General features: G+C 47.7%; 2 protein-coding genes across 7 annotated transcripts in view; one reads left to right on the plus strand and one right to left on the minus strand.

Annotated features, from left to right (window-relative positions):
* Window positions 1–23,002, minus strand: part of PDPR (pyruvate dehydrogenase phosphatase regulatory subunit) — a 48,741-nt gene extending 25,739 nt beyond the window's left edge. For 2 of the 6 annotated variants that reach the window (XM_023202428.1, XM_023202427.1), the window contains exons 1-8: window positions 22,812–23,002; window positions 14,926–15,184; window positions 7,985–8,118; window positions 6,524–6,605; window positions 6,267–6,430; window positions 4,840–4,961; window positions 3,960–4,077; window positions 3,056–3,205 (exon numbers count right to left, since the gene is read on the minus strand). In XM_023202428.1, coding sequence (XP_023058196.1) covers window positions 3,056–3,205; window positions 3,960–4,077; window positions 4,840–4,961; window positions 6,267–6,430; window positions 6,524–6,605; window positions 7,985–8,118; window positions 14,926–15,149 — 994 coding nt within the window. In that variant the 5' untranslated portion in view covers window positions 15,150–15,184; window positions 22,812–23,002. Of the gene's footprint in view, window positions 1–3,055; window positions 3,206–3,959; window positions 4,078–4,839; window positions 4,962–6,266; window positions 6,606–7,984; window positions 8,121–14,925; window positions 15,185–22,811 lie in introns of those variants that run through there. The other 4 variants (XM_023202429.3, XM_023202431.2, XM_023202432.1 and 1 more) reach the window with 4 other exon arrangements.
* On the plus strand, window positions 22,132–24,573 carry LOC111536146. The gene has a single exon (XM_023202436.2). It carries the CDS (start codon window positions 22,861–22,863, stop codon window positions 23,695–23,697), a length of 837 nt encoding a protein of 278 aa, XP_023058204.1. The 5' UTR covers window positions 22,132–22,860; the 3' UTR covers window positions 23,698–24,573.
* The last annotated feature ends 224 nt before the right edge of the window (window positions 24,574–24,797 follow it).

Below are 24,797 nucleotides of genomic sequence, written 5' to 3' on the forward strand. Positions count from 1 at the left end.
CATAATCTTGGTTCACTGCAAGCTCCGCCTCCCAGGTTCATGTCATTCTCCTGCCTCAGCCTCCCAAGTAGCTGGGACTACAGGTGCCCACCACCACGCCCAGCTAACTTTTTCTATTTTTTAGTAGAGACAGGGTTTCACTGTGTTAGCCAGGATGGTCTCGATCTCCTGACCTCGTGATCCGCCCGCCTTGGCCTCCCAAAGTGCTGGGATTACAGGCGTGAGCCACCATGCCCGGCCAATTTTTTTTTTTTTTTTCAGACGGAGTCTTGCTCTGTCACCCAGGCTGGAGTGCCGTGGTGTGATCTCAGCTCACTGCAGCCTCTGCCTCCCGGGTTCCAGTGATTCTCCTGCTTCAGCCTCCTGGGTAGCTGGGGTTACAGGTGCATGCCATCACGCCCAGCTAATTTTTAAATTTTTTGTAGAGATGGGGTTTCGCCATGTTGGCCAGGCTGGTCTCAAACTCCTGCCCTCAAGTGATTCACCTGCTTCAGCCTCCCGAAGTGCTGAGATTACAGGCCTTAAAGGCCAGGTGCAGTGGCTCACGCCTGTAATCCCAGCACTTTGAGAGGCTGAGGCAGGTGGATCACTTGAGGTCAGGAGTTCAAGACTACCCTGGCCAAATAGTGAAACCCCATCTCTACTAAAAACACAAAAACTGGCTCTGCGTTATGGTGTGAGCCTGTAATTCCAGCTACCCAGGAGGCTGAGGCAGGAGAATTGCTTGAACCCAGGAGACGGAGGATGCAGTGAGCTGTGATTGCACCACTATACTCTAGCCAGGGCAACAGAGCGAGACTCCATCTCAAAATGAATGAATGAATACATAAATAAATAAACAAAATTATTTTAAAATTTAATAAAACACTACACTAACAAAACAATTCTGAAAAACAAAAACAAACCAAAAATAATTCTGGTTTTTTTTTTTTTTTTTTGAGAAGGAGTCTTCGCCCAGGCTGGAGTGCAGTGGCGCAATCTAGGCTCACTGCAAGCTCCACCTCCTGGGTTCACACCATTCTCCTGTCTCAGCCTCCCAAGTAGCTGGGGCTATAGGCGCCTGCCACCACACCCAGCTAATTTTTTGTATTTTTAGTAGAGATGGGGTTTCACTGTGTTAGCCAGGATGGTCTCGATCTCCTGACCTTGTGACACACCCGCCTTGGCCTCCCAAAGTGCTGGGATTACAGGCGTGAGCCACCGTACCCGGCCAACATTTCTGTTTTCTAAAGAGCACTTCGATTTTATATGAAGTCCTACTGAAAGCAGTCTCCTCCTAAAACCTAAAATCTCAGCAATGATTTTAGATGAATAAAGAAAAAGCAAGGGTCGGGCACAGTGGTTCATGCCTGTAATCTCAGCACTTTAGGAGGCCGAGGTGGGCAGATCTCCTGAGGTCAGGAGTTCAAGACCAGCCTGACCAACATGGAGAAACTCCATCTCTACTAAAAATACAAAATTAGTCAGGCATGGTGGCGCATGCCTGTAATCCCAGCTCATCAGGAGGCTGAGGCAGGAGAATCACTTGAACCCGTGAGGCAGAGGTTGTGGTGAGCCGAGATCACGCCATTGTACTCCAGCCTGGGCAACAAGAGTGAAACTCCGTCTCAAAAAAATAAAATAAAATAAAAAAGAAGATCTGGGCACAGTGGCTCACGCCTGTAATCCCAGCACTGTGGGAAACCAAGGCAGGCAGATCACTTGAGGCCAGGATTTCAAGACCAGCCTGGCCAACATGGTAAAACCCTGTCTTTACTAAAAATACATAAATTAGCTGGACATGTTGGTGCACGCCTGTAATCCCAGCTACCCAGGAGGCTGAGGCATGAGAATCACTTGAACCTAGGAGGCGGAGGTTGGAGTGAGTCAAGATTGTGCCACTGCACTCCAGTCTGGGCAACAGAGCAAGACTTGGTCTCAAAAAAAAAAAAAAAAAAAAAGGCCAGGGGCAGTGGCTCAAGCCTATAATTCCAGCATTTTGTGAGGCCGAGGCAGGCGGATCACCTGAGGTCAGGAGTTCAAGACCAGCCTGATCGACATGGCAAAACCCGTCTCTACGAAAAATGCAAAAATTAGTTGGGCATGGTGGCAGGTGCTTGTAGTCCCACCTACTCTGAAGACTGAGGCAGGAGAATAACTTGAACCGGGAAGGCAGAGGTTGCAGTAAGCCAAGATCGCGTCACTGCACTCCAATCTGGGCAACAGAACAAGACTCCATCTCAAAAAAAAAAAAAAAAAAAGCAGCTGGATATGATGGCTCATGCCCATAATCCCAGCCCTTTGGGAAGCTGAGGCAGGAGGACTGACTGAGCCCAGAGTTCAAGACCAGCCTGGGTAACACAGCAAGACCCCATCTCAACAAAAAATTTAAAAATTAGCTGGGCGTGGTGGCAAGCACCTGTAGTCCCAGCTACTTGGGAGGCTGATGTGGCAGCATTGCTTGAGCTCACGAATTTGAGGCTACAGTGAACTATGATTATGACATGGCACTCCAGCCTAGGCGACAGGGCAAGACCCCATCTCACACACACACAAAATGGTAGAGATGACCACACACACAAAGGGCTAGGCACAGTGGCTCACGTCTGTAATCTTAGCACTTTGGGAGGCGAAAGTGAAAGGATTACTTGAGCCTCGGAGTTCGAGATCAACCTGGGCAACATGGCAAGACCATGTCTCTACCAAAAAGAAAAAAATATAAGCTGAGACCAGGAGTTTGGGGCTACAGTGAGCTATAATTGTGCAACTGCACTCCAGTCTGAGCCACAGAGCAAGGCTCTGTCTCAAGAAATAAAAAAAAAAAAAAAGTAAAACTAAGAATCAAATAAAATTTTAAAAGAATAAGCCAGATGTCTAGTAAACAAGATTTTAGCCCCCTAAATCTGCTACCTAGTAACTTCATCTTTAGACCAGGCAAACTTACTGTCTGTAACCACTGTTGTACCCCACGGTGTTGTTATAATAATTAAACAAGCAACTATTCTTGAAAATACTTTGATAAATATAACATCTTAGACAAACATAAGGCAGTATTGTTATAATGCAGTTCACATACCAAAGTGATCCCAGTCTTCCTGTAGATTCTGAATCTCCAGCTGGTTCTTGCCCTCAGTGAAAATTGGTTTCGGGTTCTTCTCAAAGCCCCCAGACAAGATGCCACCCTGCCAGTTCCGAATATAAATTCTTCCATCAGCATCCACAATAGCTGAGGAGGAGAAATGACATGGAGTGGGGAGTGGAAGAAAAAACAAGGGTTTAGAGGCAAGTTAGCTTTCTAAGTGGACAGAAAAACCAAACAAAAACACCCATCCCATTAATGGCTTTATTAATGAAAGAACATTCAACGAACACAGGCATTCATTAGCTTTAAAATACCTTTTGAGGTCACGGGGGAAGATCCTCCCATTTAGACTTTCAGTGGAGACTGTTTCTCTGATTATCCCTTTCCTAGAAGCTTTGACTAGACCCCACAAGCAAACCACATAACTCCCACTGTGCCAAGCGAAAGTTTAACAGAAAGGGGGACTGCAGAGCCCATTCTAGGCATGAAGACCACCAAAAGGATGGGAGAACCCTCTCCTACAGTGCTTGGAACCACTAACTCACCTAACTCTATTGTTTACCTATGGCATTTCTACAATCTACAGCATTCAAGTCAAAAAGTCAACATGACAGTCCAAATATTCTCAATGACCTCTGTTTAGGACTAAAATTAGCTTGCAAAATGAAAATAAAAAATGAAAATAAAAAAACAAAAAAAATTTATTAATGGAAATTTTGGCCATCCTTTCATAAAGGGTTAATAAAGAAAAGTCAGAATTGGGTCCACCTCCCTGTAACACGCTCTAGAAATGAAAGACTCTTTCAGACACAGTCTGTCCTTAGCAGAAAGTTTTCCTTTTCAAAGGACAGGATACTGGCAAAGAAACAAGATTTTTTTAAAAAGTGCAAGTCCTCACTTGGTGTGCTGCTCTGCAGAGGGGTCTCCAAGGGGCGAGTCAGGAGGTAGAAGTGTTCGCAGGCATGTAGCGGGATACTAACCGGCTCCTCGTTGGACAGACCCAGCTCGTATGCCCACTACAAATGGACAGGTTGATTTGTAGGTGGGAAGAGGAACAGAAATACAAATGAGCAAGTTCAGCCTCTTGAGACTAACTCCAAGTGGCTTATGTGTGCTCTTGCTACAGTGTCAAGTGTGGGAAGTCAGCCTGCTTTAGTTCAATTATTTGGATGGGGAGCAATACTACATTTTTTCAGCTGTAGAAATTACTTTGAGATCAAAGGAAGAGATATTTACCAGCTAGTCAAAGGAGCTCATGGGAACCAAGGAGGTCCTTTGGATAAAATGCCTGGGTTTAACTACAAACCCCAAAGAGCAATCACTAAATGAACTTCACACGGCAAAAGTATTGCTTAGTTCACTTCAGGATCATAGCATGGAAGGCAATAGCCAACCTGCTCTGAAAGAAGCAGTGTCCTGGAAATTAGTGTCCACATTCCTGACACAATAAAATAGCCTAATAAGTTATTTGCTAGGTTGTAGAATGAAATGTAACACCAAGACCCAGCACTAAGGATTCACGTCAATGCCTGACCATTTGCTGGCCTCCCTGACCAGGATAGCACCCGTCAGCCCAGTATGGAGGAAGGACAAGGTCACACATGCTTCTAGTTTGGACTAAGTATAGGTTTCTGATTTAGAATACCCTACAAGAAACAGTGTAGTTACTGATATCTGTATAATCAATCACAATACTAATCTTACTTCTCTACACCAAAAAAATCTTGGAGACAAATGTTAAATAAGAAAATTAGAGCCCAGTGTTGGTGCTGACCTACCTGGCCGGCACAGTTGACAAAATATTGGCATTCAATCTGTCCTTTATCTGTCTCCACTCCAGTAACTTGACCTTTTTTGACCATTACATGAAGAACAGATGTCCGGTCATAGATCTGAACACCTGTTCCAAGGTAAAGAAAGAGTTGGTGCTTCATCTGATGTACCAGAATGTAGACATCTGCAGCAGGTTCTCCACCCAAAAGAAACACTGACAAAGTCAAGTCAATGCTTTAATTTATTACTTTATTTTATTTTTGAGACGGAATCTTGCTCTGTCGCCACGGGTGGAATGTAGTGGTGCAATCGTGGCTTGCTCTCTGCCTCCTGGGTTCAAGTGATTCTCCTGCCTCAGCCTTTCAAGTAGCTGGGAATACAGGCGTGCACCACCATGCCCGGCTAATTTTTGTATTTTTAATAGAGATGGGGTTTTACCATGTTGGTTAGGCTGGTCTTGAACTCCTGGCCTCAGGTGATCTGCCTGCCTTGGCCTCCCAGAGTGCTGGGATTACAGGCATGAGACACCATACCCGGCTCAATGCTTTAATTAAAAAAAGCAACCCTAGAATCACATCCTGAGACTATGTAAATGGGCCTTGCTCAAGATTGAAAATAGCAAGTCAGTTTAAAAACAGACTTTGAAATGTAATAATTAAATTCCAGGAATCACAGACTATGGAGTAGAGAGGAGAGGATGTAAAAAAGGCGCCTTAAGTGGTAACCTGCTCATACCATGGATATGATACCCTGGACACTAGCAAGTTTTTCCCTCATTCAGTGCAACACGGGCTCATGATTTCAGGTGTGGATTAAACTTCCAAGGTGTGTTTTCACCTTGAACTTGTCAAGTCCTGTAGGAGAAAAATATTACCTTAAGTCCAAAAGGCATTAATCAGCCAGACACAGTGGCTCATGCCTGTAATCCCAGCACTTAGGGAGGCCGAGGTGGGTGGATCACCTGAGGTCAGGAGTTCAAGACTAGCCTGGCCAACATGGCGAAACCCCGTCTCTACTAAAAATACACAAAAAAATTAGCCGGGTGTAGCGGTGCACACCTGTAGTCCCACCTACTCGGGAGGCCGAAGCAGGAGGATCACATGAACCCAGGAGGTGAAGGTTGCAGTGAGCCAAGATTCTGCCATTGCACTCCAGCCTGGGAGAAAAGAGTGAAGCTCTGTCTCCAAAAAAAGGGGCATTAATTAGCACTAAAAGCAGTTCTTTGGAACTTAAAAAATGTGGCCCTGAGGGAAAACATTTATTAACAGATAAACAAAATTAAAAGACACAGTGTTCAAAAAATGGAAGCTGAGTACCCCAAAGAGGATAATCTTTCCAAACTTGAGTTGGTGTAACTGCCTACTGTGAGACACTTCCTTAGCTAAAGTCTTCCCTGCTAACCCATCTTAAGAAAATGCAAAAACCTGCTCACCATTTTGGGAGGCAGCACTTGCCAGGGCAAGAGCCACGTCAGCAGAGGACACCACTGCATCCTCAGGAACATGCATGGCCCCCACCAGGTCGTGCACGTTGAGGAGATGGTGAAGTTCGGCCACTTTCTTGGGGGAGATGATCTCAGAAGGGATACCTATGACACTGCCACAGAACACAAGGGACAATGACATTCACAGGCTCTGTGGCAGAGGCCAGTGTGGTAAAGTCAGGCCACGCTTCTAGACTCTTACGTACTTCAGCCTTGCGTTGATGCGCTTCAGGGAGATCAGTCGGTCCTGAGTTTGGGCCAGAAAGATTGAGCCTGTCCTTGTGTAACCTGTAAGAAAAATGAGCCCAAATGAGACAGATCAGACCAAATGTAGGATGGAAGAGTAGAAAATGCACTAGATTATAGCTTAGAAGACCTGTGATGAATCCTGGGACTGCCACTCAATATCCTTGGGCAGGTAAATCAGCTTCTCTGAGCTTCTTCGCAAAATTTTAAGAACTTCAGACGTGCTAAGGCTCCATGCCCTAACCAAACATTCTCAGCTAACAGTTTTGTGAGGCTGTGAGAATCAAATGAGATTCTAGGCCAGGTGCAGTGGCTCACGCTTGTAATGCCAGCACTTTGGGAGGTTGAGGGGGGCGGATCACCTGAGGTCAGTAGTTTGAGACCAGCCTGGCCAGCATGTTGAAACCCTGTCTCTACTAAAAATATAAAAATTAGCTGGGTGTGGTGGTGCATGCCTGCAATCCCAGCTACTTGGGAGGCTGAGGCAGGAGAACTGTTTGAACCCAGGAGGTGGAGGTTGCAGTGGGTCAGAATTGCACCACTGCATTCTAGCCTGGGCGACACAGCAAGATTCTGTCTTGAAAAAAAAAAAGAAAAAAAAGATGCTTTTGGGCAGGGATTCAACCTTGAACCCATCCCTATTCTTCCCCCCTTTTAGGCAATTTTACCCTTTCTCCTCCTAGTCTTGGGGTAGTGTAATCCTTGGCAAAGGCCACTCATAATTATATCAGCTACCAAGGGTCAGATTCTCCCTTCTCCTTCCCCAGTATAGCCAAACAGTGGGCACATGACCTAAGCTTATCCAATCAGACCCTCCTGAAATAGTCAGTCTTGAGCACACAGGTGAATGGCTAGAGGTCACCATCTCAACGGCAGCATCATCCAGACCAGGCCGCTCCTGTTCTGACTGAGGGACTGCCTGCGGTGCAGTCCCCACATCCTGGCTTCCAGGTTGCCTCCAGCTGGCAGCCTCCTACCAACTCCACAGGCCCCAAGCTCCTCCCAACAAGCTCTAAGTTGGCCAGAGTCAATTCCTGTTGTTTGTAATCAACACACCTGATATAGAACCATAATTACACTTGGGCCAATGACAATCCTCCTAAAATGCAATGACTCTTAATTCTAATGAAGAAAAAGTTGAAGCAATTTGGTATCTTATTTTCAAAAGAAGTACAGTCAGGATAATTTACATATTTTCTTAATTTGTTAGTAGAGACGGGGTTTCACCATGTCAGCCAGGATGGTCTCGATCTCCTGACCTCGTGATCCGCCCACCTTGGCCTCCCAAAGTGTTGGGATTACAGGCGTGAGCCACCGCACCCAGCCAACCCAAGTCTTAATTACCAAAGCAGCAGGCAAATCTGGCAGAGGACCAGATACAGAACTGAATATAACAGTCTCAGGGACAGCCACTTGCTTACCTGTTTGGATCCCTGTTTCTTGCTCTAACTGATGGTAGAGTTTGTTTGAGTAGTCTGCCATCTTCTGCTCAATGGTCAAGTGCCTGGCAGTGCTCAGGATGCCAGCACAGAACCTGGTAGAGCCAGCAGCCAGCCTGCAGGATGGATGCAAAATGCTATTAGGTAGATTGACGTATCTGTGAATACAACGTCAAGATTTCTCATTACAGCACTGTTTCTAATACCAAAAGATGGAAACAAGCTGGGCACAGTGGCTCACACTTACAATCCCAGCACTTTGGGAGGCCAAAGTAGGAGGACTGAGGACTGCTTGAGGACAGGGGATTAAGACCAGCCTAGTCAACACAGGGAGACCCCCTCTCTACCAACAACAACAACAAAATTAGCCAGGCATGGTAGCACATGCCTGCAGTCCCTGCTACTTGGAAGGCTAAGGCCAGAGGAGCCCTTGAGTTCAGAAGGTAGAGGCTGCAGTGAGCTATGATCACACCACTGAACTCCAGCGTGGACAACAAGGTGAGAAAAATGTTCACTGACATGGGACAGATTTAAAATTTTGGATAGTTTAGGCCAGGCACAGTGGCTCATGCCTGTAATCCCAGCACTTTGAGGGGCTGAGGTAGGAGGATCACTTGAGGCCAGGAGTTGAAGACTGGCCTAGGCAACATAACCAGACCGTGTCTCCACCAAAAAAATAAAAAATAAATAAATAAAAATCAAGGCCAGGTGCAGTGGCTCACGCCTGTAATTTTAGCACTTTGGGAGGCTGAGATGGGTGGATCACAAGGTCAGGAGATTGAGATCATCTTGGCTAACACGGTAAAACCCTGTCTCTACGAAAAATACAAAAAATTAGCTGGGCATGGTGGCGGGCGCCTATAGTCCCAGCTACTAGGGAGGCTGAGGCAGGAGAATGGCGTGAACCCGGGAGGCGGAGCTTGCAGTGAGTCAAGACTGCGCCACTGCACTCCAGCCTGGGTGACAGAGCGAGACTCTGCCTCAAAATAAATAAATAAATAAAAGTTAAAATAAATAAATAAATAAAAGTTAGCTAGGCTATCTGGGAGGCTGTGGCAGGAAGATCCTTTGATCCCAAAAGTTTGCGCCTGCAGTGAGCTAAGATTGTGCCACTGCACTTCGGACTAAGCAATAGAGCAAGACCCCATCTCTAAAATAAAATAAAATTTTGGAATTCATCTATACAATGGAATACTATGGAGCTATAAAAAAAAGAATGAAAAGGTCTTTATGTACCAACATGGAACAATCATAATGAAAAAGCAAGGTGAAGAACAGTGTGTAAGGTATGCTCCCACTTTTATAAAAAAGGGAAAAAAAATAATAAATGAATATCCATACACACATACACAAACCTACCAACACATAATTGCTTAAAAAAGTAGAGAATGTAACTAGAACTTAACTTCCCTCCAGAGAGGAAAGCTTTTTGTTAGAAGTGAAGATTGAGAGCTGGGTGCAGTGGCTCACGCCTGTAATCCCAGCACTTTGGGAGGCCGAGGCAGGCAGATCACTTGAGGTCAGGAGTTCGAGACCAGCCTGGGCAACATGGCGAAACCCCATCTCTACTAAAAATACAAAAATTAGCCGGGCATGGCGGCGGGCACCTGTAATCCCAGCTATTCAGAAGGCTGAGGCAGGAGGATCGCCTGAACCCAGAAGGCGGAGGGTGCAGTAGGATCGCCTGAACACAGGAGGCGGAGGTTTCAGTGAGCTGAGGCTGCACCACTGCACTATAGCCTGGGTGACAGAGCAAGATTCCGTCTAAAAAAAAAAAAAAGAAGATTGAAAAGGAGTCTTTTTCCTGTACACTCTTTCACATATTTTCTTTCTTTCTTTCTTTCTTTTTTTTTTTTTTTTTGAGACGCTTTTGAGTTTCACTATTGTCACCGAGGTTGGAGTGCAGTGGCACAATCTTGGCTTACTGCAACCTCTGCCTCCTGGGTTCAAACTATTCTCCTGCCTCAGTCTCCCGAGTAGCTGGGATTACAGGTACCTGCCATCACGCCCAGTTAATTTTTTTTTTTTTTTTTTAAGAGACGGAGTTTCACTTTTGTCGCCCAGGTTAGAGTGCAATGGCATGATATTGGCTCACCACAACCTCCACCTCCCAGGTTCAAGCGATTCTCCTGCCTCAGTCCCCCAACTAGCTAGGATTACAGGTGTGCACCACCATGCCTAGCTAAACGTGTATTTTTAGTAGAGATGGGGTTTTGCCATGTTGGCCAGGTTGGTTTCGAATTCCTGACCTCAGATGATCCACATGCCTCAGCCTCCCAAAGTGCTGGGATTATAAGCATGAGCCACCACACCCAGCCTCTTTTACATATTTTCAATTTTGAATCATATAAATACACTGCCCACTCAAAAGTACATAAACTTTACATTGAAAAAAAAGTGGCTGGGCGCGGTGGCTCAAGCCTGTAATCCCAGCACTTTGGGAGGCCGAGACGGGTGGATCACGAGGTCAGGAGATCGAGACCATCCTGGCTAACCCGGTGAAACCCCGTCTCTACTAAAAAATACAAAAAACTAGCCGGGCTAGGTGGCGGGTGCCTGTAGTCCCAGCTACTCGGGAGGCTGAGGCAGGAGAATGATGTAAATGCGGGAGGTGGAGCTTGCAGTGAGCTGAGATCTGGCCACTGCACTCCAGCCCGGGCGCCAGAGCGAGACTCTATTTCAAAAAAAAAAAAAAAAGAAAGAAAAAAAAGTTCTCTAATTTGTGGTAGCAACAGAATATAAAGAGCTCCAGTAATGCTAGGGCCCAAAGACCCAGTTTTCCAAGGGACCCATATGTCAAGAAAGCAGGTAGGGGTTCTAAGAAGGTCATTTTCCCCAAATTATTTATTACTCAGTAAAAAAATTACCATCTGTGTCAGCATGCCTGTCACTTGAGTTTACTGTATTTACTCTAATAATTATATTTTCCACATAAGATTGTCAGCTCCCTGAAGAGATTTTTCTATCATCTTTGTAACTGTGTGGAGCTCCACCCCAGGTGGGAGTTCTATTATCTGGCTGGTGGTCAGCACCTATAGCTCTGGTGACGTCTCTGCTGGGATAGCACTCCTTGAGCAGCTCTGACAGTGGCTCCTGCCCTTGGGGGTACATTAAAAGTTCCCCAGGAAGCTTTTAAAAATACTGATGCCTGGCTCACCCTTAGAGATTCTGGTTTGTTATGGGGAGAGGTCTGGGCATCGGTAATTGTTAAAAGCTCCCCAGCTGATTCTACTGTGCAGACAGATTTAAGAATCATTGATCTATGAGAACAATAGTGAAGATGGAGAAGAGGAACAATTATAGATAAAGGGGAGTATAAAACCATTTCACAAGTCACTGATAAGGCATAATAATAATAATTATTTTTTGAGACAGTCTCACTCTGTTGCCCAGGCTGGAGGGCAGTGGCACAAACTCGGCTCACTGCAATCTCTGCTTTCCAGGTTCAAGCAATTCTCCTGCCTCAGACTCCTGAGTAGCTGGGATTACAGGCGCATGCCACCATGCCCGGCTAATTTTTGCATTTTTAGTAGAGACAGGGTTTTGTCATGTTGGGCAGGCTGGTCTTGAACTCCTGACCTCAGGTGATCCACCCACCTTGGCCTCCCAAAGTCCTGGGATAATAGGCATGAGCCACTGCACTCAGCTGAGGCATAATTTTTTTTTTTTTTTTTGAGACCAAGTCTTGCTCTGTTGCCCAGGCTGGGGTGCAATGGCGTGATCTTGGCCCACTGTATCCTCCATCTCCTGGGTTCAAGCAATTCTCCTGCCTCAGCCTCCCGAGTAGCTGGGATTACAGGTGCACACAACCACTCCCAATTAATTTCTGTATTTTTAGTAGAGACAGCATTTCACCATGTTGGCCAAGCTGGTATCGAACTCCTGACCTCAGGTGATCCACTCGCCTTGGCCTCCCAAAAATGAACCTCCCTAGGGTCTTCCACTTACAAACATTTACACTGAAATTAGTTTATCATTTTTTGTGGAAATACCTGATAATTAAATTTAAAAGGATTTCAAAAAATAGGAGACAGACTTTGACATCAAGGAAGCATTATGAGGCCAGGTGTGGTGGCCCACACCTGTAACCCCAGTACTTTGGGAGGCTGAGGTGGATGGGTCACTTGAGCCCAGGAGTTTGAAGCCAGCCTAAACAACATGGTGAAATCACATCTCTACCAAAAATACAAAAAATTAGCCGGGTGTGGTAGTGCATGCCTGTGGTCCCAGCTACTCACAAGGCTACGGTGGGAGGATCACTTGAGCCCAGGAGGCAGAGGTTGTAGTGAGCCAAGATTGAACCACAGCACTCCAGCCTGAGTGACAGCGTGAGATCCTGTCTCAAAAACATTAACAAAAACAAAACCCACTTTTGCTCTTAAAAGTATCCACTGCAGGCCAGGTGCAGTGGCTCATGCCTGTAATCCCAGCATTTGGGAGGCCAAGGCAGGTGGATCAGCTGAGGTCAGGAGTTGAATACCTGCCTGGCCAACATGGTGAAACCCCATCCCTACTAAAAATACAAAAATCAGCCAGGTGTGGTGGCATGCACCTATAGTCCCAGCTACTTGGGAGCCTGGGGCAGGAGAATCGCTGGAATCCGGGAGGTAGAGGTTGCAGTGAGCCGAGATCATGTCACTGTACTCCAGCCTGGGTGACAGAGCAAGACTCTGTCTCAAAAAAAAAAAAAAAAAAAAAAGTATCCACTGCATAAAATAGAAATCCATAAGTCTAAACTAATGTGTGTGACTGTGTGTGTGTGTGTGTGTGTGTGTGTGTGTGTATACAGACATATAACTGAGTAAATAAATGGGGGAGAAGGAAATCTCTTCCTGACAGCAATATGCCAACTATAATAAACGTAGAAGGATGATCAAAAAATCACCATTTGTCAATCATCATGGTGGTGGCTGACTCAGGCAACAGCTGTCAATGGATGCTAAGCCCGGTAGGTGGAGGTCTGATACGAACTGATATGAACAGGATATTGGCATAATCTCAGAATCCATCTCTCCTCATAGGGCACTGGCCCGTTATAAAGGGAGAAAACAGGGTCTCTGTGCTAGAGATGCTTGGAGGACACCAATATAACCGGGTGACCAGGGTTATCACTACCAGAAGTGACACAGGACAGCTATACATCTTCTGATGTGGTGCACTGCTGAGAGTCCAGCCTAATTTCTGTGGTCTTACTGCCAAAAATGTATGACCTGGTTGTGAGGATGGATGCACAACTCTGTGAACAGAATTCGGCACTTAACAAGGATGAGTGGCACGGTATGCAAACTGTATCTCAATACAGCGTGTTTACAAAAGTCTCTAATCTGAGTCTGATCATAAGACAACAGCCTAGGCTAGGTGTGGTGGCTCACACCTGTAATCCCAGCACTCTGAGAGGCCAAGATGGGTGGATCACCTGAGGTTAGGAGTTCGAGACCAGCCTGGCTAACACAGTGAAATCCTGTTTCTACTAAAAAAATATAAATTAGCCAGGTGTGGTCGTGGGCGCCTGTAATCCCAGCTACTCGGGAGGCTGAGGCAGGAGAATCGCTTGAACCCAGGAGACAGAAGTTGCAGTGAGTGGAAATTGCACCACTGCACCCCAGCCTGGGTGACATAGTGAGACTCTGGCCCCCAAAAAAAAAAAAAAAAAGAAAAAGAAAAAGAAAACAGCCTAGGCAACACAGGGAGATCCCATCTACACCGAAAAATACAAAAATCAACCAGACATGGTGGTGCATGTCAGCAGTCCCAGCTACCTGGGAGGCTATGACAAAAGAATTGTTTGAATCCACGAGGTCAAGGCTACAGTCAGCCATGACAGCGTGACTGCACTCCAGCTTGGGTGACATAGCAAGACCCCTTCTTAAAAAAAAAAAAAAAAAAAAAAGGAAGAAAAAAGAAAACATTAGCTAAACACAGGTTGAGAATTATCAGAGTGAAAGGCCTTTTTTTTTATTTTTATTTTTTTTGAGACATAGTCTTGCTCTGTCACCCAGGCTAGAGTGTAGTGGCATGATCTCCACTCATTACCACCTCCATCTCACGGATTCAAGCGATTCTCCTGCCTCAGCCTGCCAAGTAGCTGGGATTATAATTGTACACCACCATGCCCAGCTAATTTTTGTATTTTTAGTAGAGACAGGGTTTCACCATGTTGGTCAGGCTGGTCTCAAACTCCTGACCTCAGGTGATCTGCCCACCTCAGCCTCCCAGAGTGCTGGGATTACAGGCGTGAGCCACCACGCCCGGCCAATACTGTTGTATGAATCTAACATTACTTGTGTAGTGGTATAATAGTAAGGATGGATTATAAGAATCCATTCTGTAATCTCTGTAACTATTACAAATCAATATAAAGGGATTTAGCTTACAAGCCAATAGAGCAGAAAATACTTGACCTAAAAGAAGGCAAGCACAAAGAAACTAAGTCTATAGAGCATATTTCTTTTGGGGAATACGAACAGTGTTAAGAACCTAGCAATTAAGCGAACACAAGCAATTGTCTACTTTGCTTAAATGCAATCCACATTATTTACAAACACAAATTTCTGTCAAAGTCTAAAATGTTGCTGGGGACAGTGGGTCACACCTGTAGTCCCAGCACTTTGGGAGGCCAAGGTGGGAGGACTGCTTGAGGCCAGCAATTCAAGCTCAGCCTGGGTAAGAAAGCGAGATCCTGTCTACCAAAACAAAAACAAAAAAAAGAAAGAACGGAAAAGGAAATTTGCCAACTCTCTAAAAATCAGAGAACATGAGCATTACTAGTCATCATCAACAAAACTCAGGAGATTCCACCTTGCTTCTTCTCATGCTACTTAGCAACATTTACATTCGCTACTGGTGGGGCAGTATCTCTGAAAGGAGAGGGAATCTTAGATTAGAGCAGCACAGCCATGAGCCAAATGCAGTCTGATCCTTACCTGCCCTGCTCCAAAAGGACAATATCCTTCCACCCCATTTTGGAGAGGTGATAGGCCACAGATGTGCCCATGATTCCACCTCCACAGATGACCACCTGTGCCTGGGTGGGCAGGGCCATGGAATGTGCCTCCGCAGCTGACGCGCTGTTTCTTGCAGAGGACCAGTTCTGCCATCCTGGGCTGGCTCTTTGTCTTCCAACAATTGACAGCAACCGGTAGAACATCACGTCTCTCACCAACTAGATCTCAGGAATTTAAACTAGACAGAGAAACCAAACATATTTCATGCCACTCAACTCAGTGCATGGGATTAATGAGAAAGGGATTTGACAAAGAACAATATTCATTCAGCAAATATTTGAGGGCAGCCAGGTGTGGTGGCTCACGCCTGTAATCCCAGCACTCTGGGAAGCCAAGGTGGGCGGATCACGAGGTCAGGAGATGGAGACCATCCTGGCTAACACGGTGAAGCCCCGTCTCTACTAAAAATACAAAATTAGCCAGGTGTGGTGGCAGGCACCTGTAGTTCCAGCTACTCGGGAGGCTGAGGCAGGAGAATGGCGTGAACCCGGGAGGTGGAGCTTGCAGTGAGCCGAGATTGTTCTACCGCACTCCAGCCTGGGCCACAGAGCAAGACTCCATCTCAAAAAAAAAAAAAAAATTTTGAGGGCATACTGAGTTTCAGACATTCTGCTAGCAGTGAACAAGAACAGGGAAGTCCATCTTTATGAAATTTACATTTGAGAGTTTGCGTGTGTGAATGAGGAGAGCGCCAATCAATATACAAATAAATATATAAATAAAACAAGTAGACAAAGCTAACGTGATAGAGTAACTAGGGGCATATTTAAAATAGGATGGTCAGAAATAGCCTCCAAGGAAGTGACACTTGGAAACAGACCTGAAGGATAAGGAACGAGCTACACATTTGGCAGACACTGAGACGAGCACGTGCAAAAGCCCTGAGGTAAGACAGACCAAGAACAAAAAGGAGGCCCATACGCACACAATACGGGGAGTGTGGGGAGACGATCTAAGACAATGCTGCAGAGGCAGGCGGAAGCCAGTGACACACAGCCTTGGGTGCCATCAGCAGGGGTTGGAATTTTATTCAAAGTACAAAGGAAAATCACTAAGGCAGGGAAATCCCTAGCAGGGGAAGGAAATGATCTGGGATGTTTTTCTTTGCTTTGCTTTTCTTGGCACGGGGGCAGGGGGCTGTTTTTCAAAGGTAGGTCTGGCTCCATCGTGGAGAGCACATGGTAGAATTAAGAACAGAGTAGACGTCCTGGGCTCAAGTGATCCTCCCACCTTGGTCTCCCAAAGTGTTGAGGTTACAGGTGTGAACCACCGCCCTTGGCCAAGGCAGGGTTTTAATAAACTTAATCTATCAGCAAAACAGATGACTGTTCAAGTTTCAAGAAACTGAAGAAAGAAAGACCTACTGGGTGTCCATGCAGTCATGTGTACAGGAGATGAGGACTCTGAGATGAGAGGCGGTAGCCAAGGGGGCCTCAGGGCAGCTCACTGCTAGTCACCTCCTTACCGCCTCCACTGCCAGCCACAGGACCCACAGACACTCCACAGTCAGCCCAAATTGTCCAAGCCCAAGGTATCTATGTCCATCCATCACAGAGGACTCTCACAATTGCAACCAATGCAAGCACAGACTATGTCCAGGCCGACATCCCGTCCAACTGGAGACAAATTGTCTTGGCCAGCTTGTCAATGCCACCATGCCTCTCATCCCTGGTCCCTATTAAGCCCCATCTCAAGACAGAAGCTTCTCTACCCAGCTAGTCTTTCCATAATCTCACTTCCATGTGACCACTGTATTTCCCATGACCCAAGCTCTCTTCGCTTTCCTCCCCTTCAAGCCACTCTACTGCACCGTCTAGAATACCTTTCCGAAGGCAAGCACCCACCCCTTTGCTGACATTCTCTCTACCCTGTCCCAGTGGTAACACAGCTCTCCTGGGGAACTGCCACTGCCTAATGGCCAGCCCCGTCCCACTGACCTCAATGTCAACCTCCTGGCTTCTGACCCGTGACCACTTGGTTAGACTTGAAAACTGTCCTGCTCCTTGGTGGCTTAGGCTAGCACATGTTAAGCCACAGGCAGACCTCTGTCTATTCAGGTTCAGAGCCCAGCTGCTCCTCTCTCAACCTTCAACTTCACCTCCTTTCTTCCCTCATTCTAAGGAGATAACCTGTCTCATCTCATTCCCTGAAACCCTGCCTATAGACCCACTTGAATCTGCAACCATCTCTTCCTTCCTTCTTTTATCCACTGGAAAGTTAACCTCCCCCAAGTGCCCTGGATCCCACTTCTTCCTCTCTTCTCCTGACCCTAGCTCCATCAACTGCTCTGTCTCTTTCATCTACCTGCAATGTTTCCCTCCCTTTTTGCTCCTTTTCCTCAGCATTTTTTTTTTTTTTGAGACAGTCTTGCTCTGTCGCCCAGTTGGGAGTGCAGTGGTGTGATCTTGGCTCACTGCAACCTCCATGTTCCAGGTTCAAGCAATTCTCCTGCCTCAGCCTCCTGAGCAGCTGGGACTACAGGCGCACGCCACCACGCCCAGCTAATGTTTGTATTTTTAGTAGAGATGGGGTTTCACCATGTTGATCAGGCTGGTCTCGAACTCATGACCTCAGATGATCCACCCACCTCCACCTCGCAAAGTGCTGAGATTACAAGCGTGAGCCACCACACCTAGCCTTAATGACTTTCTGATGTCCTCAGGAAAAAGGCAAAACTCTTTTCTTATCAAGTGCAAGATCCTTCACAGTCTGGTTCTTATCTGTGGTCTCACTTCTCTCCCGGCACTCTGACCAAGTCAGACTGAACAACCTGTAATTCCTCAAACATATCAGGTGGGGCGTGAATGTTCTATTCAGCTCCAGGTTCTGTGCATGCTGTTCCCTCCTGGCACGGTTCCTGCCACCCCTTCCACAAATACAGTTAATCTCCTCAGGTCACAGCCTCTTTGACATCTTTTTTTTTTTTTTTTCTTGAGATGGAGTCTCGCTCTGTCACCCAGGCTGGAGTGCAGAGGTGTGATCTCAGCTCACTGCAAGCTCCGCCTCCTGGGTTCAAGTAATTCTCCTGCCTCAGCTTCCCAAGTAGCTGGGACTATAGGTGCCCACCACCACGCCCGGCTATTTTTTTCTATTTTTTAGTAGAGGTGGGGTTTCACCGTGTTAGCCAGGATGGTGTTGCTCTCCTGACCTTGTGATCTGCCTGCCTCAGCCTCCCAAAGTGCTGGGATTACAGGCATCAGCCACCATGCCCAGCCCCCTCTTTGACATCTTATCTGACACTCTCCCCCTCCTTCTCCAAAACTTGGTTAGGTGGCTCTTCTATGTTCTCCCATAGCACACTGCACTTCTCCCAGCACAGAACTTACCACGCTGCACAATGGTCTGTTTGCCAATCAGAGAAGCAATACGCCAGCACAGCAGGGAATCCAGGCTTTGGGGGTGGACAGGTCTGGGTTTGAAAATATCCCCACCTCTCACTAGCTGTATGACTTTCAGCAAGTTACCAGATCTCTATGCTTTGAGCTCCTCATCTGTAATACGGGCTAGTAACACCTACCTCACATGGTCACTGCAAAGACTAAATCAGACAAGGCAGGAAGAACATGGTACAAGCACCTAAGAAGCACTCAGTAAGTAGTGGTTATTTTTTATTATTTTTTGAGACGAAGTCTGTCACCCACGCTGGAGTACAGTGGCATGATCAGGCTCACTGCAGTCTCAACCACCCAGACTCAAGCGATCCTCCCACCTCAGCCTCCAGAATAGCTGGGACCACAGGTGTGCATCATCATGCTCAGCTAATTTTAAAATTATGAATATCTGCAGAGGAGAGGTCTTACTATGTTGCACAGGATGGTCTTGAGCTCCTGACCTCAAGTGATCTGCCCGCCTTGGTCTCCCAAAGCAGGATTTACAGGTTGGAATTACAGGCTGAGCCACCACACCCGGCCTATTATTTCCCTATTATAATGGAACTAAGAGCAGAAACCTTATAAATTGCTCAATTTTCGTAGCATTCAGCATAGGCATCTAGGAAATACATGTTGATGCATGAATGAGAACAAAGAAGATGGGGGAAAAATCAAGGGTAGGTCCCCAGATTTGAGGAGATATCTAAATACTCGAGAAAATTATTTTTATTTTTATTTATTGTAAGACAGAGTCTCAACTCTGTCACCCAGGCTGAAGTACAGTGGTGTGTTCTTGGCTCACTGCAACCTCTGCCTCCCAGGTGCAATGTTTCTCCTGCCTCAGCCTCCCGAGTAACTGGGATTACAGGTGCACGCCACTGTGCCCAACTAATTTTTTGTATTTTCAGTAGAGATGGAGTTTCACCATGTTGGCCAGGCTGGTCTCAAACTCCTGACCTCAGGTGATCCACCCACCTTGGCCACCCAAAGTGCTGGGATTACAGGTGTGAGCCACTGTGACCAGCCAAGAATTATTATTATTTATTTTTTTGAGATGGAGTCTCACTGTGTCGCCCAAACTGGAGTACAGTGGCCAGATCTCAGCTCACTGCAAGCTCCGCCCCCCGGGTTTACGCCATTCTCCTGCCTCAGCCTCCCGAGGAGCTGGGACTACAGGCGCCCGCCACCTCGCCCGGCTAGTTTTTTGTATTTTTTAGTAGAGATGGGGTTTCACCGTGTTAGCCAGGATGGTCTCAATCTCCTGACCTCGTGATCCGCCCGTCTCGGCCTCCCAAAGTGCTGGGATTACAGGCTTGAGCCACTGCACCCGGCCAAGAATTATTTTTAAAGCTAATATTTTTATAAGTAGTTACAATGCACCCGATACTGCCTATGTATATAACTAATTTAATCCTCACAACCTTATGAGGTAGATATTAGCATTTCTACCCTACACTTGAGGAAACAGGTACAGGTAAGTGAAAGTGACTCACCCAAGGTCCTACCAAATTGTTGAGCAGCAGAACCCTGTCAATTTGGCACTAGTGGCCTGCTATTTAATCATGACTCCACGCTACCTTTCAAATGAAAGCAGATGGTAAGGAAAGGACAGCTGTGAGGACTGAACTATTAGGCACATTTCTGTAACAGGAAAAAGGGAACTGCAAAGGTGGCAGAACAAACACAGTTAACAGATGAGTTTCTTTTTTTTTTTTGAGACGGAGTCTCGCTCTGTCGCCCAGGCTGGAGTGCAGTGGCCGGATCTCAGCTCACTGCAACCTCCGCCTCCCGGGTTTATGCCATTCTCCTGCCTCAGCCTCCCAAGTAGCTGGGACTACAGGCGCCCGCCACCTCGCCCAGCTAGTTTTTTGTATTTTTTAGTAGAGACGGGGTTTCACCGTGTTAGGCAGGATGGTCTCGATCTCCTGACCTCGCGATCCGCCTGTCTCAGCCTCCCAAAGTGCTGGGATTACAGGCTTGAGCCACCGCGCCCGGCCAACGGATGAGTTTTAAGGTGGAATTTTAAAAAACTTCAGGCTGGGCATGGTGTCTCACACCTGTAATTCCAGCACTTTGGGAGGCCGAGGCGGGTGGATCATTTGAGGTTGGAAGTTGGAGACCAGCCTGGCAAACATGGTGAAACCCTGCCTCTACCAAAAATACAAAAAAATAGCTGGGTGTGGTGGTGGGTGCCTGTGGTCCCAGGTACTCATGGTGCGGCCACCACTGCATCTTGGGCCAGACTATCCAGCTCCCATTTGTTGGATTCAATACTGTCTGACCACATAAGCCAATCCTGTGTTTTATTAATTTTTAAAATATTTTTGTTTTGTGGAGATAGGTTCACAATGTTGCCCAGGCTGGTCCTGAACTCCTGAGGTAGGAGGATCGCCTGAGCCTGGGAGACAGAGGTTGCAGTGAGCCGAGACTTTGCCACTGCACTCCTGCCTGGGTGACAGAGTAAGACTCTGTTTTAAAACAAAAACAAAAGGCCAGGTGCAGTGGCTCACGCCTGTAATCCCACCACTTTGGGAGGCCAAGGCAGGTGGATCACTTGAGGTCAGGAGTTCGAGACCAGCCTGATCAGCATGGTGAAACCCCATCTCTACTAAAAACACAAAAATTAGCCGGGTGTCGTGGCTTGCACCTGTAGTCCCAGCTACTCAGGAGGCTGAGACAGGAGAATTGCTTCAACCAGGGATGCGGAGACTGCAGTGGGCACAGTCGCGCCACTGCACTCACTCCAGCCTGGGCAACACAGTGAGACTCCTTCTCAATAAAAGCCCAAGGCGTTTGGCGCCAAAAAAGGGATTTCTGACCTTGTGTTCATTATGACCTTCAAAAGAGTGAAGTGGGGAGGGCATGAGGGCAGAGGAAAAGAAGGGCTTAAGACAACGAAGCAAAGGAAGGCATCAGAGTCTAGCGCCTTCGCTGACAAACCTAAGCCTATAGGGTTGGCAGCAAAACCAAAGCAAAGCTTGATAGCAAAGGAGGTAAAGCCAGGGGAGAAGAAACTGAAGATGTCAAAGACAGAAATGAAGCACATCATCTGGTTTAAAACAAATCATATATTTTTTAAGGTTCTGGAAAATGACTGTATAATATTCTCTGCTAAGAAGAATAACTTCTGCTCAACAACCGTAAGACTGCGGCTGGCTCTACTGAGCTCTGCTTATTCCAACAAGACCAAGGTGCTAGTTCTAACTTCGAGTTGTCCCTCTGTATGGCTTCAGCGCTGCACACGGTTGCACAGTGGACCGCCGGTCACAAGGAAGACTGGATGAGCATGGGTGGGTTCACACAACATTTTCCACACTTGCCTCAGCAACAGAACCACCTGGGAAACTTGTTAAAAACGACAGATTCCCAGGGTCCACCTCTGCAGATTCTGATCCTGCCACTCCAGGGAGCTGTATTTTTCAACAAGTACACCAGGTGATCACGCGAGTTTAAGAAATGAACACAAGTTAGCCGGGTGCGGTGGCTCATGCCTGTAATCCCAGCACTTTGGGAGGCCGAGGCGGGCGAATCACGAGGTCAGGAGTTCGAGACAAGCCTGGACAACATAGTGAAACCCCGTCTGTACTAAAAATACAAACATTAGCCGGAGGAGGTGGAGCGCACCTGTAATTCCAGCTACTTGGGAGGCTGAGGCAGGAGAATTGCTTGAACCCAGGAGGCGGAGGTTGCAGTGAGCCGAGATCGCGCCACTGCACTCCAGCCTGGGCGACAGAGACTCCGTCTCAGAAAAAAAGAAAAAAGAAATCAACACAAGTCCCTGCCACTGGAAAAGCATAATCGTCGGGCTGGCTCCTCCTCCACCACCAGCCCCGAACCCCGTACATCATGTTTATATGCATGCGAGAAACGGGCTTGGAGATTCTTGTTTCAAATCCGAGGTATCACACATCGGCCCCCAAAGGTCAAACATTGAGAAGGAAGCTCACTGCCCTGGCCCAGGCTTTTCTAGGTGACTTCTCCTAAGGACTCTGCAGCAGTCTTACTAGTTATAAAGCACAAGCGGACCACACGTCTCAACGCGGGAAAACAGTTCCACCTGCAGGGATGCGACCGGGCTAGGGGAGCTGGAGTTGCCTCTGCGCCGCAGGGGTGTGCAAGCCCGAGAGTGGGGAGCCCGAGGTCACCCCGCCCGCCCTGGCATTGGGGCTGAGGTGCAGGCGCCTGGAGGAGCGGTGCGCAGGCCCAGAGGTAGCCGAGGACACGAGCCAGGGCACGAGCGGACAACCTTCCGGGGACCAAGTACTGGCGCCTGGACGCGCCTTCGCGAGGCCAGGCGGAACCGACTGGAAGCGGGGGCTTGCGGGGACCACCCCCAGGCGAAACCAAAGGAGAAAGAGGGGAACCCAGGGGTCCCGGGGCGCTCAGGCCCACGCGGACGGGGAGGCCAGAGTGGCCCCGCAGCTATCTCCTTACCTCACGGGCCCCCACGGGCTCCGCGCTCAGCTACAGCCCGGCGGGAGCAATGCGGCAGCCACAACGGTTGCCGGGGGTCGCCGCGGGCCGGAAAGCGGGGTTCAGGGATGGAAAGGGGGCGGGGCGAAGCGAGCAAAAAGTTCCGGGGAAGCCGAGACCGCGACCTTCCGCGCTTTACGGCCCCGGGGCAAGGGTACGGCTGGCGCGTGACCTCAGCCGCGCACGAGCGCGCAGTGACGCCCTCGCGGAGCCCCGCCCCTGCCACGTGAGCTTGTTTGGGTCTCGGGAGGCACCGCCCCCAGGGCCTCTTTTCCCGCCTCAGAGGCGAGCTGTGAAAACTTTGACTCTTAGGGCCGTTTTGGAACCCGGGCCTCGGACTGGCGGGGTTTCTGCACGTGGAACCGGAACGTCTGAGATGATCGCAGGCCCTGTGGAGGGTGCGGAGCGCGGGAGTTCTTTCTTCCCTCGAGGCCTGTGCCAGGGCTTCCTCCAAATCCAGTGGGTCCCCAGTCCTAAGCCACAAGCAGTCTCGGGGGAAAACGCTTCTCACCCCCGTGGGAGCGCGGCTCTTGGAAGTGGCTCCGGGCCTTCTTGGGCGAGGCTCTCCCAGAGCAGATCGGAAATCCATTCTGCTGTCCCGCCCCACCTCGGAGGACGGACTAACGGACCTGAGTTCCCGGTCCTATCTTACTCCTCGCAGCTTCTCAGCTATCTCAGCTCAGAGGAAGAGGAGTCACTCAAGCCTCAGAGAAGTCTCCACTCACCCCTTCCTCACCATCACATCAGTCTTGTCTTTCCTTCTAGAACTCATCACTGTCTCAAGGACATAAGTTTGATGACTGTCTTTTCCACTGGTGTAACACGGTCTCTGTCGACAGAACCTTAGTCTTATGCACAGCTTTATTCTCAGCACCCAGAACAGTGCCTGGCACCTCATCCACTAAATATGATATGGATAAGGGGCTCATGGTGCAGTCACCATTGCATCTTGGACCACACTATCCAGTTTCCGTTTGTTGGATTCAATACTGTCTCACCACACAAACCAATCATCTTGTGTTTTATTAATTTTCTAAATCATTTTTCTTTTTTAGAGATAGACTCACTATGTTGCCCAGGCTGGTCCTGAACTCCTGGCCTCAAGTGATCCTTCCATCTCAGCCTCCCAAAGTCCTGGGATTACAGGCGTGAGCCACTGTGCCTGCCCCAATCTTGTGTTTTATTGCTGGCCACCAGTATAGCCCGGCACTGTGCAGGATGATAGGATCCAGCAGTGTACAAGAAAGACGGGGTTTCTGCTCTTAGGAAGCGGCAGTCGAGTTCTAGGGACCCCTGTGTCACAAGGCCAGGCCACAGCCTACATAGTTTATATCCCATTTACTGGCCAGTCAACTCATACAAAGACAACCCAGATGAGGTCTGCCAGATAGCAGACTGAAACTATGCCATAGGCTCCTGTGCTAAATACTTCCATATTTTAGCTAGGATTGAATGCTTGGGGACACCTACCTGTCTAAAAAAGGAGAAAATCCTGACCGATTTGAGACATTCTCTGGGAAGGCTTTCCTGATGCCCAGATGTGGCAATTTCATGAAAAATATCATAGGTTTTCCTCATGAACCATTTGGTTCAAGCCATTTCCAGGCACATGAATTTGGGAGAAACCTGGTTGTCTGCAGGAGATGGTGGATGAAATGAAGTTAAATACTTAAATGTGTTGATTTCATTCTGTTTACATGCAGTAAGTAGCAAACAAATGGTATAGATCTGTCCTTGATTTCCTTCTCCATCACCATGATCGGCCTCCACTGCAAAATGCTAAGTCTGGCTGGGTGCCGTGGCTCACGCCTGTAATCCCAGCACTTTGGGAAGCCAAGGCAGGTGGATCACCTGAGGTCAGAAGTTTGAGACCAGACTGATCAATATGGTGAAACCCCATCTCCTAAAAATACAAAAATTAGCTGGGCGTGGTGGCACATGCCTATA

The sequence above is a fragment of the Piliocolobus tephrosceles genome, chromosome 17 (assembly GCF_002776525.5).
Source record: "Piliocolobus tephrosceles isolate RC106 chromosome 17, ASM277652v3, whole genome shotgun sequence".
Taxonomy (NCBI): Eukaryota; Metazoa; Chordata; class Mammalia; order Primates; family Cercopithecidae; genus Piliocolobus; species Piliocolobus tephrosceles.